Below are 15,449 nucleotides of genomic sequence, written 5' to 3'. Positions count from 1 at the left end.
TGCCCCGGGCGCCCGGTGTTGTATGAAAAAACTTCGAGGTATGAAATATCTTCGGTGAAGAGATTTCATACTTAGATAATCATCATTAAAACACTAGGTTATTTTTTATGTTAGACTCAAAAATCATTATATCAAAGAGAAAAATTATTTAACTTTGCCCCCAAAATGATTATTCACTGCCTGAAATTTGTGATCCCGTTGTAAAGAGCGCAAACAGAGAGCAGCGGCTTGTGTTACCACATGGCGGCGTGGCGGGTGACCTCTCAGCTGCGTCTCGAGTGACGGAGTGAGTGCCAATGTTCCGGCTCCCAGTGCTTCAGTGCTTCTTCACTGAAGTGACTGTAAAAGTGTTAATGGTGACAAGTAGGAATAACTGAATAAGTAGTGATGGCGGCCGCGTCGCCGTCGTCACAAAGAGCGTCAGTGAGGTCTCGTCACTCTAGTGAGCCTGAGTTTCGGTCACTCTGTCCATTCCTTGACCAGTTTTCGAAAATACAGTTAATGAAAATTTGAATTCACCTTTTTTATTTTTGAAATATCAATATAGTATCGCTAGTTAGTATCGGAATTGTGGATTTATATTGGGTATCGGTTATCGGTTATCGCCTATATTTGTGTCTCCAGTTAACGAATATCGGTTATTACCGACAAGGTTTTCCAAATGAGAAGAAATATGATTGAATACTAAAAAAAAAAAAATAAATAAATAAATAACATGTATAATAAGGCCCTTAATATAATTTGATTTATAGTGTGAAATGATTATAAAAAATAGCAACTTTCTATTTAGATATCTTATATATATATATATATATATATATATATATCTATATATATATATATATATATATATATATATATATATATATATATATATATATATATATATATCGTCCTCAAATAGTACGGGGGTTAGGGACCCAGGATCCCCGTACTATTCGAAAATCCGTATAAAATTAGTGCCACCCCTTAGAAACACTCTTGGGCTGTGTTTGAGAAAGGGAATCGGGACTCCCGGAACGTCCCGAGTGCTCTCAAACGCGTGACACGGCAGCACGAGTTGCCAACTCGACACGTCTGCTGGCTCCCGGCTTTGAGAGGTGGAGCGCCTTCGTGCTGTGATGACGTCATCAGCAAATATGGCGGCCCAAACAAACACATGCAAGTTTTTCCATTGCATTTCACCTATCTGTGCCACCATACCATATCCACTGAAGCTTCCTTTTCATCTTCTGTTGTAAGGAGTTCGTCAGCCTGGACAGCTAGTAATGCATGTTAAACGTCGCCAGGAAGATCAGCGTACGCCATTTTGCTGCGAGTGAGACGCCGTTACCATAGCAACGACGGGGCTTAGTAAAAGGACGCCTTTATCTCCACTCTTGCAGCACTCTTGGAGCACTGGCAGTTACTGCGGCAAAAATTTCTTTTACACTATGATTTTCAGGGTGTTGGCCCTGAGGGAGTAAGCAGTTTCAAAGGCTATAGTTGGGACTGAAAGGGACAACTACCTCCCGAACCATGACCAAGGGGGAAATCCCAGGCCACCTGTGACATCAAGACCAAGATCAAGATCATAGATACAGCGAACACTGCTGTCATTAATGTGGTATGATCTCCCTACGACAATGTAACTCATCCCAAAACGTAACTTCTCCTAAATCTGAATTCTTCTGCAAGGTGAACACCTATCTCGAACACTCTGAGGTGCTTTCAGCAGGTGTTTTGGTAGAACAGTGTTGCCACTCACGCCATGGCTACTTGGTGCGACGAGCGGGAAATTTAAAAATCCTAAAAAAAACTTCCATGACAATCCGTATATAACCGAAACCGTACTATTGGAAACCGTACTATTTGAGGGACAACTGTATATATATATATATATATATATATATATATATATATATATATATATATATATATATATATATATATATATATATATATATATATATATATATATATATATATATATATATATATATATATATATATATATATATATATATATATATATATATATATATATATATATATATATATATATATATATATATATATATATATATATATATATATATATATATATATATATATATATATATATATATATATATATATATATATATATATATATATATATATATATATATATATATATATATATATATATATATATATATATATATATATATATATATATATATATATATAGATATATGTATATGTGGCTATATCTATATATATATTATTAAAAGAAAGCAAATTAAATGTATTATTCATAAATGACAAGAAATATGATTGAATACTAAAAAAAAAAAATAACATGTATAATAAGGCCCTCAAATATAAGTTGATTTATATAGTGAAATGATTATAAAAAAATAGCAAATTTATATGTATATATATATATATATATATATATATATATATATATATATATATATATATATATATATATATATATATATTTATTTACACACACACACACACATATATATATGGTATAAAAAGAAAGCAAATTAAATGTATTATTCATAATTGGGAAGAAATATATTTGAATACTAAAAAAAATAAGAAATGTATAATAAGGCGCTTAATATTGGTTGGTTTATATAGTGAAATGATTATAAAATAATAGTAACTTTTTATTTGGATATCCGAAAATAGTTTTAATTCAAGTTAGTCAACATATTGAAGTGTTCATATATGAATTATTATGCAGATATGTTAATTTTTGTGGCGTCGGGAAGGTTTTTCGTCGCGGCGCGTGAAATGGGTCAGATTCGGCGAATGTTCGTCGCGAATTCTGGTCGAGCTCGAGCGAAAACTACTGAAGCTAGGAAGGCGTGCTTGGTGGCAAATGAAAGCTCTTTTAATACAGATTAATAATCAGAAAAAAATGGAAAGCATTAAATAAATAAATAAAAGTTATAAGCAAAAAACTAGGACGTGTCCAAATCGAGGCAAAAGGGCCAAAAAAAAACAGGTTATTTTGTGACGTCTTGACAACGAATTTGGAAACGAGCTATCAAAAAATCCTTCGAGTTGGTCAAACTAAATTGCCATGAGTGACTACATGCCAAATTACAGCCTTCTAAAGGCAATAGCAAGGCCACACTAGACAAAAACGACAAAGTGTTTGGAGTTCGTCAAAATCGCTCTCTACAGAATTTACGTTTCGAGCTCTAGCGACTAAACAACTGGGAGTAGGGAAATGGTATGCACCATATTGGAAAGCACATTGACAGGGCTAAATCATTTGTTAAATATGTTTTTTTTAAATTCTCAATAAATGAGTGGATTTCAAGGTTGGAAACTCAAAAATAGTTTTTTTTTTCCGTGTCGTTTCTTGCTAATGTATTCGATTGTTTACCCTTTCGAGTCAGTTTTCGAGCCCGTCACTAATTAAAGAATATAGCCCTTTGATGTTGCCGTCGATTGATACCAAAAACTTTACTGTAGCCCCAGAAATAAGGGAGTGATGGCGATTCGCACCAAAGCGGTTGATTTTACTAATTTCTCGGCTTAATGACAAGGGCGCCGCAAAATCAAAAGAGTAAGCAGTCCATTACTTGAAAAGTTATTGATACCACACATCCCTAATGCTCACTACGTGATACCTCCTAGGGATGAAAACGTGAAGATGCTATTTGTTAACTCTTGCATTAGTATACAGGACGAAAGTGTTAGATATTTACCTAATACCTTGTAGGGGTGAACAATATGAAAGTCCTGGTTAACTCTTGCATGCACTAGTATACAGGATGGAGGTGTGACAAGTTTACGAAATAGCCTACTGTGGAGGGGGTGAAAGAGTGAAGATATTAGCTAACAGGCATAAGTAAACTGAAAGCTTGAGAGACTGCCATAGCTAGTGGGGCTGAAAGAAAGAAGATACTGGTTAACTAATATACAGGACGGAGATGTGACAAGTTTACGAAATAGCCTACTGTGGAGGGGGTGAAAGAGTGAAGATATTAGCTAACAGGCATAAGTAAACTGAAAGCTTGAGAGACTGCCTTAGCTAGTGGGGCTGAAAGAAAGAAGATACTGGTTAACTAATATACAGGACGGAGATGTGACAAGTTCACGAAATACCGTGTGGGGGTGAAGGTGAAGATATTATATAGTTAACTTGCATTAGTAAGTTGGAAGCTAGAAAGGCTGACGTAGCCATAGTGGGGAAGGAAGAAAGAAGATACTGGTTAACTCTTTCACTAATATACAGGACGGAGGTGTGAGATGGAAGGTTGAGGAGCTAACGTTACCTTTTGGGGATGAAAGACTGAAGATACTGGTTAGCTCTTTCATTAATAAGCTGGAAGTTCAAGAGGCTAATCATCCTTATGGTGACGTAAGGGGAGACACCTGTTTACCGAGTTATGAACAGAGTAAGATGAAGCCGCACGCATACGTACCTTGTAGGGTCCGAAGTTTGAGAGTCCGTTGCCGACAATGTTGTTACAGAAGCGCTGGCCGACAGTGATGCCGTCTGGAGTGGTAGCATCCAAGTTTCCGCTGCCCATCGTCTTATGCCACTGTTTAATGAAAGTTGAGGGAAGATTAATCTTACACATTGTTTTTTTCGTATTGTAAACTGCCTGTATCATTATTACTGCCACTTCTGTTGCTTATACTTATTTATTGTTTGTTGTTTATACTTTGAAACTTTTTTTCTTTTTTCCTCATCTTTTTTATATGCTACTTCTGTCTACTACTACTACTACTACTACTACTACCCACTACCCTCAATCACACACACACACACACACACACACACACACACACACGCACACATCCACTTACCGCATTCTTGCACTCGGCCTTGCACTCAAGGACCTGTGAACAATTGGCGACGTGCGCGTGGGGAAATCCGTCCAGGTGCACCAGACCCCCCTGCGTGGTGGCGAAGATTCCGCAGTGGCAGAGCACGGATTCCTCGGGTCCGTGGTGCCCGCTGGAGGGGGGAGAGAAAAAGGTGGGCGATGGCAATGCTGGATGTGTGTGTTGCTATCAGCTGAGGTACTTGTAACGACCTGCTTCATGGGACACGTATTCCCTCTCTCTCTACGGTTATGTGGCGTCCACTCCTGAACAGGGCAGGTAACTTTTTTTTTTTTTTTTTTTTTTTTTTTTACAGTAAAGGAAGCAGCTCAAGGGGAAAAAAAAAAAAAAAGCCCGCTAATCACTGCTCCTATAAAAGCTGAGTGGTTAGCGTGACTGCGCCGCGTCGCTCGGTCCAGGACGCCACAGGTTCGCCACAGTACTCTAGACGGGGTCGAACCAACGAATTATACAGTTTTAATATTACTTTTTCCGATTTATTAATAAAGACTCGTCCGATGAAGCCAACCAATTTGTTTGCAGTTTTAACTACCTCTGAACAATGCTGACCGGGCTTTAAATCGTTTGATATAGTGATTCCAAGATCCTTTTCTTTACCTACTGCAGAAAGTTGTTTTGCCATTCATTACGTACCGAACGCGATTGTTATTTTTTCCGATGTGCAACACTTTACATTTGTCAACGTTAAATTTCATTTGCCATTGATTGGCCCAACGTACGAGTCGATCTAGACCTGATTGTAAAGCTTCTTCGTCGAGTGTCGCTGTTACTTTACTAGCAATTTTTGTGTCATCAGCAAATTTTGATACTTTGCAAGTGAGCCCATCATCGATATCATTAACATAAATTAAGAAGAGCATGGGGCCAAGCACTGATCCTTGAGGTACGCCGCTTCTGACGTCGAGCCAGTTAGATGTAACACCGTTTAGAACTTCTCTCTGTTTCCGCTCAGAGAGCCAGTCCACAAGCCAATTGTGAATGTTACCCGAGATACCGTGCGCCAATAGTTTGTTGAGCAATCGTTGGTGGGGGACCTTATCAAATGCCTTTTGAAAATTCAGATATATGATATCTACTGATCTGCTTTCATCGAACACCTCAAAAATATAGTGAAAAAAATCAAGTAAGTTAGTTAAACAAGAACGTTTACTACGGAAGCCATTTGCGAATTATTTATTATATTATTTCCTTCGAAGAATTTCACCATATTGTCGCGAATGATAGTCTCCATTAACTTACAAACAATCGAAGTCAGGCTAATTGGTCGATAGTTTCCTGGATGAGACTTGTCCCCCTTTTTGAAAATTGGTGTGACATTTGCTAGTTTCCAATCCGACGGGACTTTTCCAGCTGTTAAAGATTTATTGAATATGATGGAGAGCGGTTTACAAATTTGATGTTTGATTTCTAGTAAGACCCTCGGGGTAATTTTGTCTGGACCAGGAGCTTTGCTTACTTTAATCTTTTCAATTGTGCATAAAATGTCACTTTCTACGATGAGCACGCCACTTAACATCTTTTCGGTCCTTCTAACCTCCGGTGGTTGAGGTGATAAACAATCTTCGTCGGTAAATACGGATGCGAAAAAGTTATTTAGGATTGTAGCCATTTCATTTTCATCGTTCGTGTTGTTACCATTATCATTAGCAAGCGGTCCGATACCACAAGTGAGTGACTTTTTATTATTTACATAGCTAAAAAATTCATTAGGATTAGATTTACTCGTTGCCGCTATATATTCTTCAAGATTTTTCTTGCTCCGTTTTATTAATTTCTTGGTTTCGCGGCGAATTCTGCCCAACTCTAGTTTGTCAGCCTCACTCTGAGTTGATATGTATCTACTGTATACGCGTTTTTTAAGAAATAGGCTATTTTGAATTTCGTTATTCCACCATTTGGGTTTCTTCTTTAAAGCTGAACGTCTGTTACGATAGGGTACGCATATGCTTATGGCATTGTTCAATATTGTGGTGAAGGCCCCCCAAGATTTATCAATATCTGTTTCCGCCGAGATTTCAGTCCAGTCAGAATTATTTAGAATTGATCGGAGTCTTACGAAATTCGCTCTCTGATAATCAGGCACCTTTTCTTTACTTGGAGTTACTTTACTTTCTTTCATATTGATGCTGAATGTGATTGTTCGGTGATCGCTAGAACTGAAAATTGGACCAACATTTACTTCGTTAACTAGATCAGCTGTCGTTGAAAAGATAAGGTCAAGTATATTATTTTCCCGAGTCGGTTCTTGAACATGTTGATGTAAATCACTTTCTAGTAAATTTGTGTACAGGTCGAGCCCTGTATGAGAGTTCAACGGTTCACCCCATCTTTTCACAGGCAAGTTAAAGTCCCCCATAATTACTGCCTCGCAACTGCTACTTGTTTCTAATAATAATTCACTTAATGCGTGGTCGATACCAAGAGTCTGCCTTGGCGGTCTGTAGATAAGTCCAATTACTATTTTACGAGATCTATTTTTAATTTCAATGAAGACCGTGTCTACATTGGTTATAATATCTGTTTTCACGGATACTGGATGGAGAGAGTTGTGGATATAAAGGATAACGCCTCCACCCTGTCTGTTCTCTCTTTCATGACTAAAGATGGTATAACCCGGTAATCTATATTCCGCAATGAAATCTCTATTTGAAGTGTCTATCCAAGATTCTGTGACTCCGATGATGTGATAATGATTTGTAGCTGCGAGGACTTCTAAGTCTTCAAATTTGTTACGTAGGCTGCGAGCGTTTACATAGCAAGCTTTAATGTGATTCGAGTCGGAGGTTTTGCGGGTTGAGTGCTCCCTTACGGTGGGGCTGCTGGTGTTCTCGCCTCCGCGTTTTTTGGCTTTCGAAGAGCCACTTGGTCACAGAGCAGCCTCCCGAAACGGGCTGCTCCAACAGGGTTTAAGTGGATGCCATCAGGAAGGAACAAGTCTGAATCGTAGTAAAAACTGTTCCACAAGTTAGCGAACTGGACGTTTTCTTGTGAGCAAAGGGACTGAAGTCTGTTGTTTGTGCTGAAGGCCTTACTGTAAAAGCTAGATTCGTCACTGACCCTCGGGAGGATTCCTGAGATTATGATGTTACTGGCATCCGTTTTACGTTTATACTGCTTGATCATGCGGCGGTATTTCTCAAGCAGTTCCTCAGAACGGGTTGTCTTTACGTCATTTGTCCCCGCGTGAATGACAAAGAGGGTGTTTCGGTCGGCATTTCTCGTGACATCCTGTGAGGCAGGCTGGGGGTTAGCCTGTGAGGCAGGCTCTGGGTTAGCCTGTGAGGCAGGCTGGGGGTTAGCCTGTGAGGCAGGCTGGGAGTCAACCTGTGAGGCAGGTAACACGTCCTCCCGTGAAGCAGGAGGGTCGTCTGGAGAGGGCACAGTCTCGGTGGAGGGCCTCTCCACCATCGATGGTGGAGTCACTGCCACATTATTTGAAACAAATTCCTAAAGGGCTTCGAATTTCTTTTCAAGATCATTATGTTTGACTATCCATTCAGTCACAGACTTCTGAAGCTGTAATCTCTGAACGCAGAGGCGGCAAGTTCTACTCAGCTGGAAGTACTGTGCTGCAAATCGTCCAGGACAGACGTCACACTTACGGAGGTTCGAAGGCATTGTTAGAAATTTAAGAGAATTTACAGTTTGGGCAAATATTAAAAGCGCTTTCGAAATAACTTAAAGTGTGACCATAAATTGAGTTGGATAAAAATTGTGCATGGAAATTAGATACTGCTGTGTTAGATGCCTCCAACACTGGGAGTTCGCTCCCACAGGGTCTTGAAAACGCCTCAAAGACCAATCGCTTGTCCTGAGCCTCGGTCACGAGAGACTTTCACAACCCGGCGCTTTTCAGCTATTGTCCTCGAAGTTTTGTCCCATAGAACGGGGCCGGCGTAGTCACACAGAGCAGAGCTGGCAAGGAGGAGAGGAACCAGCAATTCGTTTCCACTTTCCGAAACGTCTAACCCAACTCTGCGACCCTTTCGAGGCCTGGCCAGTGGCACCTGTCACCAGGTGTTCTCCACCAACTCTAGAGAGTATCAGACGCCCTTCCTGAGAGACCAAAAAGCTGAAATATTCCTTGAGTATAAGAAAACCCCTCAGAAACTCCACCTAGAAGCCGGGAGGTACAACCTCAAATGGCCCACGGAAGACATCTCTTTCAGGAGAAAACAAAAACCAGCTGTTATGCAGAATAGGGATGGGAGTACCGTCGATAGAGGGGAGGGACGGGAGCTCACACCGACAACTGGTTCCCAGGGAGGCTTTTTAGTGTAGAGGTCGCCACACTCCTCTACACCGCAGGCCTAAATAATTAGGCATGGTCCAGCTGACTTGGACCCTGGAACTCCAGCCATTGTCTCATAAAGAGATCCTCTGCCTGGAGTCCAATCCACCACTGCTGCTGCCCAGAGGCTTCACCGTGACCCTGGCACGGGAGACAGATCAGGTATTACACCTTGTCCAAGGGTGACCTGAGACTATGCAGGGCAGGGACGTTTAGTTCCCTGAGGTGAAAACACTTCACCCGCATACCCGGAAGAGGAGAAGGAGGGATGGAAGGATGTGTTGGTATGCGGTTGTCAGATTATGTAACAACCTGCGTCATGGGAAAAAAAGACAAAAACACACGATGGGGTTGATGAAAGGAAAAAGAAGAAAAAACGTGAAGGGGGGATGGTGAAGAAAAGAAGAAAACAAAAAGGGGATGAAGAAGATGACGATGAAAAAGACTGAAGATAATATTAAGAAAAAAAGAGCAGTAACAAGAAAAAAAAGCTAAGACGATGATTAGAGAAAATAATACGTCAAACAAAATCAATATAATAATGATGGTGATGATGAAAATAATAGTAATAATAATAATAATAATAATAATAATAATAATAATAATAATAATAATAATAATAATAATAAGTCATAATGATGAAGAGGAAGAGAGCAAAGTAGTAGGAAGAGAAAGGAGAATACGTCAGGAGGAGGAGGAGGAGGAGGAGGGAGGTGTCTGGTGGCTGCCAGGAGAAAGGAAATAAGAAAGAGTGAACAAAAGGAAGAAGTGGACATGGAAACACGGGCAGCAGGAAGCCTGTTGGCTCACCACAAGGCTGCCCGCTCCAGAGCTTTGATCCGCTCGACAGGCACTTCACTGAATGCAGAGCAGGTGAAAGCACTTAGTACGTACGTTCATTTGACTCCTGTCGCCACGAGGCAACGGTCGATTTGTTTCATAAAAGAGTTGATGGTTTTCCACTTACTACTTCTGCAGGAAGGTTGTTCCAATTTCGGATGACTCGGTTTGAGAAGAAACTCATGCCAATGTCTGACTACATCGCCTCGCTTGAATAGGTAGACCGTTATTTCTAATTCTTCAGTTGATTGTAACTCAAAGAACTCAAAGAGTGATCGACGTTACTGAACTTTTTTAAGTACTTGAAGACCTGAATGATATCTCCTTGTAAGCGTCTTTTCCAGCTTTCTCTCTCTCTCTCTCTCTCTCTCTCTCTCTCTCTCTCTCTCTCTCTCTCTCTCTCTCTCTCTCTCTCTCTCTCTCTCTCTCTCTCTCTCTCTCTCTCTCTCTCTCTCTCTCTCTCTCTCTCTCTCTCTCTTTTTTAAGGAGGTTGAGTCGCTCGGTTGAGTCAGTGTGTGTGTGTGTGTGTGTGTGTGTGTGTGTACGCGCGCCAAAGTTTCACATATCGCTACACTTCTCGCCCTTAGGGAGCAGAGTTTCGCGGTGAAGACAAACAACTTGACACTCCTCGGACCTTGCTTGTTCTCGAAGGGCCGGTGTGTTTGTGCTGACAGAGGAGCTGGTCTGCAAACCTGACTCCTTTCATTCACCTCGTCCATGAAATTATCTACTTCTTGAAGATGTCTATCGTATCGGCACTCACCATATGACTGCTAAACCTGTCCCACTCATCCACCACTATTCATAAACCAGCTCCATTCAGTGTCTTCAATGAATCTGGACTTGTCTCACAAATCCATTACTAGCAGAATTATACCCGCGACTCTTATACCGCAAGAAGCTTATTGACATCACTCCTATTAATCAAACCCTTCGCCCATTTATGAACTTAATCAGTCTCCACGCTCACTTCGCCTTTTCAGATCATATAGAGCTGGATGAATGCTTAAATCTAACTTTGTCGGTCAAGTCATAACATCCATGAATAGTTTTGTCATTCCTCTCTGCACAGACTCTAACACCACCTATCTTCAGCAACCATGAATCTTATAGGGACATATTCTTATACACATTGACATATTTGGCAAGGCTTTCGTAGGAATCGTAGGCATGCCAGTGGGTAGTTTAGTGGCCCTGGTGGTACCTCGACAGAGCTTTCGTACTCATGAAAGTGAACAAACACTCACGAGAAGCCAGCCAATTCATCTTCTTTTAGGTCTTGAAAAAAGGTGATGTGCGAGGCGGAATCGTCATAGAATACCGATTTATGAAATAATTGTCTTGTACTGGCACGCACCACATGACTGCCAAGGCTGTTCCACTCCTCCAACACTCTGTAGGCGAGCCATTTCTTACTCATATCCTTATCTTTGTAGTTACCTGGCCAGGGCGAGGCAGGTGGCGAGGAGGAAGCTCATTATCCCCTTCATACTGGTGGTGGTGCTGGCTGTGGTGGTGTTGACAGTGGTGCTGGTGGAGCCGACTCTGAAGACCTCCAAACCCACCTTCAGTATTTATATTTCCTAGCGCTCCTCCTCTTCCTCCTCTTCTTCCTCCTCTTCCAGATAGACTGTGTACCCCACCCCTCCTCCTCCTCCGCCTTCCCCTCCCCCACACTGCTATATATACTCGTTCTCTGCACACATTGCTTCCTCCTCCTCCTCCTCCTCCGCCCCCTCCCTGTCCTTCCCTCTCCCTGCACACACTACTTCCTTCTCCTCCTACTCCTCCTCCTCCTCTTCCTCTTCCCCCTTCTCCTCCTCCTTCACTCATCCATCCAATCTCCAACACCCTACCATCCGTTATCCTGCTCCTCCTCCTTCTCCTTCTTTCTTTTCTTCTGTTCCTCCTCCTCATCCTCAGCCTAGTCCAACCAAATTGTCGAGTCCGTTTGGGCGGAGGCTCCCGCGGGTCCATTTCTCCCCTCTGCTCTGCCACACAGTCACAACACCTATTTTTTTCCTATCATATGTTACCTTTACCTTACATATGAGAGGGAGAGAAAGGTGTTGGGACTGTGTGGCAGAGCAGAGGGGAGAAATGGACCCGCGGGAGCCTCCGCCAAAACGGACTCGACAGTTTGGTTGAACTTATAGTTAGGACCAAGAGGTCTGTTGCTGTTTGTTTTTCCTTTGCATTCCGCCTCCTCCTCCTCCTCCTTCTCTTCCTCCTCCTCCTCTTCCCTCACGTCCTCCACATGCCCTCTGGGGTCTGGAAAATCCTCACCGACCAGTGTTGAACAAAGAATGCTGCACCACCACCTCTAGTACTGCAACTCCACCACCAACATCATCACCACTACCACCACCACTATCATCACCCCTCCCCCTACACACACACACACACACACACACACACACACACACACACACACACACACACGTATGCACACCACCATCACCACCACTCAATCCTACTCCCCCCTCCCCACCACCACCAACAGCATCACCCACTACAGGCATTCCATAGCCTCTTCCACACCTGCAGAACCTGATTGGGCTGACACAGGTATCTTGCAGGTGTGTGTGTGAAGTCATCAAGGTTTGCTTGAAGGGGATTGAGTTATTTTTGTGAATCTGTAACACTCATTTGGTAATGTATTTTTTTTAATTTATGTTTATTTTTTTGTTTGTGTCATCTTCACTTGTTTATTTATTTTTTTTACAACAAAGGAGACAGCTCAAGGGCACAAAAAAGTACATAATAATAAAAAAAAAGCCCGCTACTCGCTGCTCCTAAAGAAGAATCCAAAGAGGTGACCGAAAGAGTGATCAATTTCGGGAGGAGAGGTGTCCTGATACCCTCCTCTTGAAAGAGTTCAAGTCGTAGGCAGGAGGAAATACAGATGAAGGAAAATTGTTCCAGGGTGTACCAGCGTGAGGGATGAAAGAGTGAAGATGCTGGTTAACTTGTGCGTAAGGGATTTGGACAGTAAAGGGATGAGCTTTAGTAGAAAGTCGTGTGCAGCGTGGCCGCAGGAGGGGGGGAGGCATGCAGTTAGCAAGTTCAGAAGAGCAGTCAGCGTGAAAATAACGATAGAAGATAAAAAGAGAGGCAACATGGCGGCGGAATTTAAGAGGTAGAAGACTATCAGTAAGAGGAGGAGAGCTGATGAGACGAAGAGCCTTACGGCCGTAGTATTAATCTTCCCCATTCCCTTTCCGTCCCCGTCCCCATACGCGGGTCTTGGGTATGTGTAAACCGCCCCATCCCCTTCCCGTCCCCGACGGGCCAGACAAGACCAACCCGCAGGTCATAATAATGTTGGCAGCACTTTCAAACGAATAATTACAGAAAACGAGATAAATAATGCATTTTTCACACACCATTGTATTCATATACATTATATATCATAAAACAAAACAATAGCGTTGTTGTAAATAACAGGTAACGCGGGTAAGTTAATTTATGAGACAGGTTGGTATCCATGACTGGTCACACACACCTGGCCAGCCATGGGGCAGCCACATAGGGGTTGCCAGGTCGTGTCATTGGTGGCATTTTTGTCTTAAATCAAGGTGGTCACCAAGAAATCCCTTTTTTTATGGTATATGTTAAGTATTAATATAATAATGCCATATTTAGTCATCTATTTGCCGTCATTTGCCATTTTTGGGGCAATTATAAAGAAAGCTTCAGGAATAACTGTATGTTTACAATCAAATGGAAGCACAAGAGTCTTTACAAACTAAAAGGAATACATTAACTTCAGCAAAGTTTGCGATACAATATCAGTCATAGAAATATATTGATACTTTTCAATATATTTTATTCTATAATAACAAATAGAACACTATTTATTCATGAAATATACGAAGGGGAACCTAAAGATGTCCTGCCTCGCACCCCGCGGAGTCAACACTTTTTCGACCCCATCTGCTCTCTCTCCACGTAGTGTTAATCAACCCCAACCCCCTGGGGACGCTTAAAACTGCAGGTCACAGCCAAGGAAAAGGGATGGGATGGGAACGGGAATGGGGGAGATTAATACTACGGCCGTTAGGGCCGCTTTCACAGTCGTCTGGTACGCACCCTAACCAAAGGCCCTTTACCATCCTGGTAACAGGCAATACCATCGCCTCGATCCACTTTCACAGTCGCTGTTTTCGTGGTATCGGCGACTACCAGCGTGGTAACGATCATGACAAGATGAAGCCACGTGATTCGGCAGTGTTGGTATGCCTGGAGCGGCGGGAAATGTCAACATTACATCAGCTGAGCGGAGGATTATGAAGGATAAATGTGAAAAATAAACGCACAAAGGGTATACGTGAAGAATAAATATAAAGAATAACTGTGAAGAATAGATATGATGAAAAAATGTGGAGTGTCTCGCTGTAATACACCGCTCAAATCTGCTGATATCCTAATCTTTACTAGGGATAATAGGTGAAAATTTATTTAATAATGGTGACAGGTATTAAAGCTCTATAATCATTTAGCAGATTTCCGCAAGACAGACTCTTCACCTATATATATATATATATATATATATATATATATATATATATATATATATATATATATATATATATATATATATATATATATATATATATATATATATATATATATATATATATATATATATATATATATATATATATATATATATTCACTACATTTGTTCATTATTCACACTTATTTAGCAAACTTCATATTTGTACATAACAGCAGGGCTGATTTCGTTACATGTATGCTCTATGCATACATATGAGGCTATCTAGAATAATACGAAAGTTTGACCAAGAAGCATAGCAGGTGAATAATGGTGGCAAGTATTAAAGTCCTCCCTTCTCTTTATTGTGTATTTTGCAACAATAAATAATCAATCAATTAAATTGAAATTCTCAGTAGGACGTTTACTGGTCAGCAGGTGAAGTGTGTTCATGTCATTCAAAGTCTTCTAATTTTTGTCTCATATTACCATTGAAGCCCTGCAACGTGTTGCTGTATTGTGTAATATTTTTTTTCATCCATTTAAAGAAATAATATAACCACTTAAGAGGAAGAATTTGTACTATTTACTAATTAATGTCACTGGTAAGCTCCATTGGGGAGCCCCCGCGGCTATCAGAGCTCCGTTGCCAGAGGTTCCAATCTCTGGTACTGATGCAAACAAACAGCGCCGCGAAAGACGACTGTGAAAGCGGATTTCTTGTTGGTAGCGGCGTTGGTAACGATGAACACAAACAAACGTAACTGTGAAAGCGGCCCTTAGGCTCCACTCTGTCCAAGAGAGCTGTGTGAGTGGAGCCCCCCCACACGTGAGAGGCATACTCCATACGAGGGCGGTCAAGGCCCCTGTATATGAATAGCAACTGTGCGGGGGAGAAGAACTGGCGGAGACGATACAGAACGCCCAACCTCGAGGAAGCTGATTTAGTGAGAGAAGAGATGTGAAGTTTCCAGT

General features: G+C 41.3%; 1 protein-coding gene across 2 annotated transcripts in view; it reads right to left on the bottom strand.

The window, feature by feature from the left end:
* The window catches only part of LOC127000646 (uncharacterized), a 121,994-nt gene extending 110,417 nt beyond the window's left edge, over positions 1-11,577 (bottom strand). The window contains exons 1-3 of one of the 2 annotated variants that reach the window (XM_050864610.1): positions 11,417-11,565; positions 4,807-4,957; positions 4,419-4,538 (exon numbers count right to left, since the gene is read on the bottom strand). In XM_050864610.1, the coding sequence (XP_050720567.1) occupies positions 4,419-4,538; positions 4,807-4,957; positions 11,417-11,466 (321 nt within the window). In that variant the 5' untranslated portion in view covers positions 11,467-11,565. Of the gene's footprint in view, positions 1-4,418; positions 4,539-4,806; positions 4,958-11,416 lie in introns of both variants that reach the window. The other variant, XM_050864607.1, reaches the window with a different exon arrangement.
* Between the last annotated feature and the right edge of the window lie 3,872 nt (positions 11,578-15,449).

The sequence above is a fragment of the Eriocheir sinensis genome, chromosome 19 (genome assembly GCF_024679095.1).
Source record: "Eriocheir sinensis breed Jianghai 21 chromosome 19, ASM2467909v1, whole genome shotgun sequence".
Taxonomy (NCBI): Eukaryota; Metazoa; Arthropoda; class Malacostraca; order Decapoda; family Varunidae; genus Eriocheir; species Eriocheir sinensis.
This window is presented reverse-complemented; position numbering and strand designations above follow the sequence as displayed.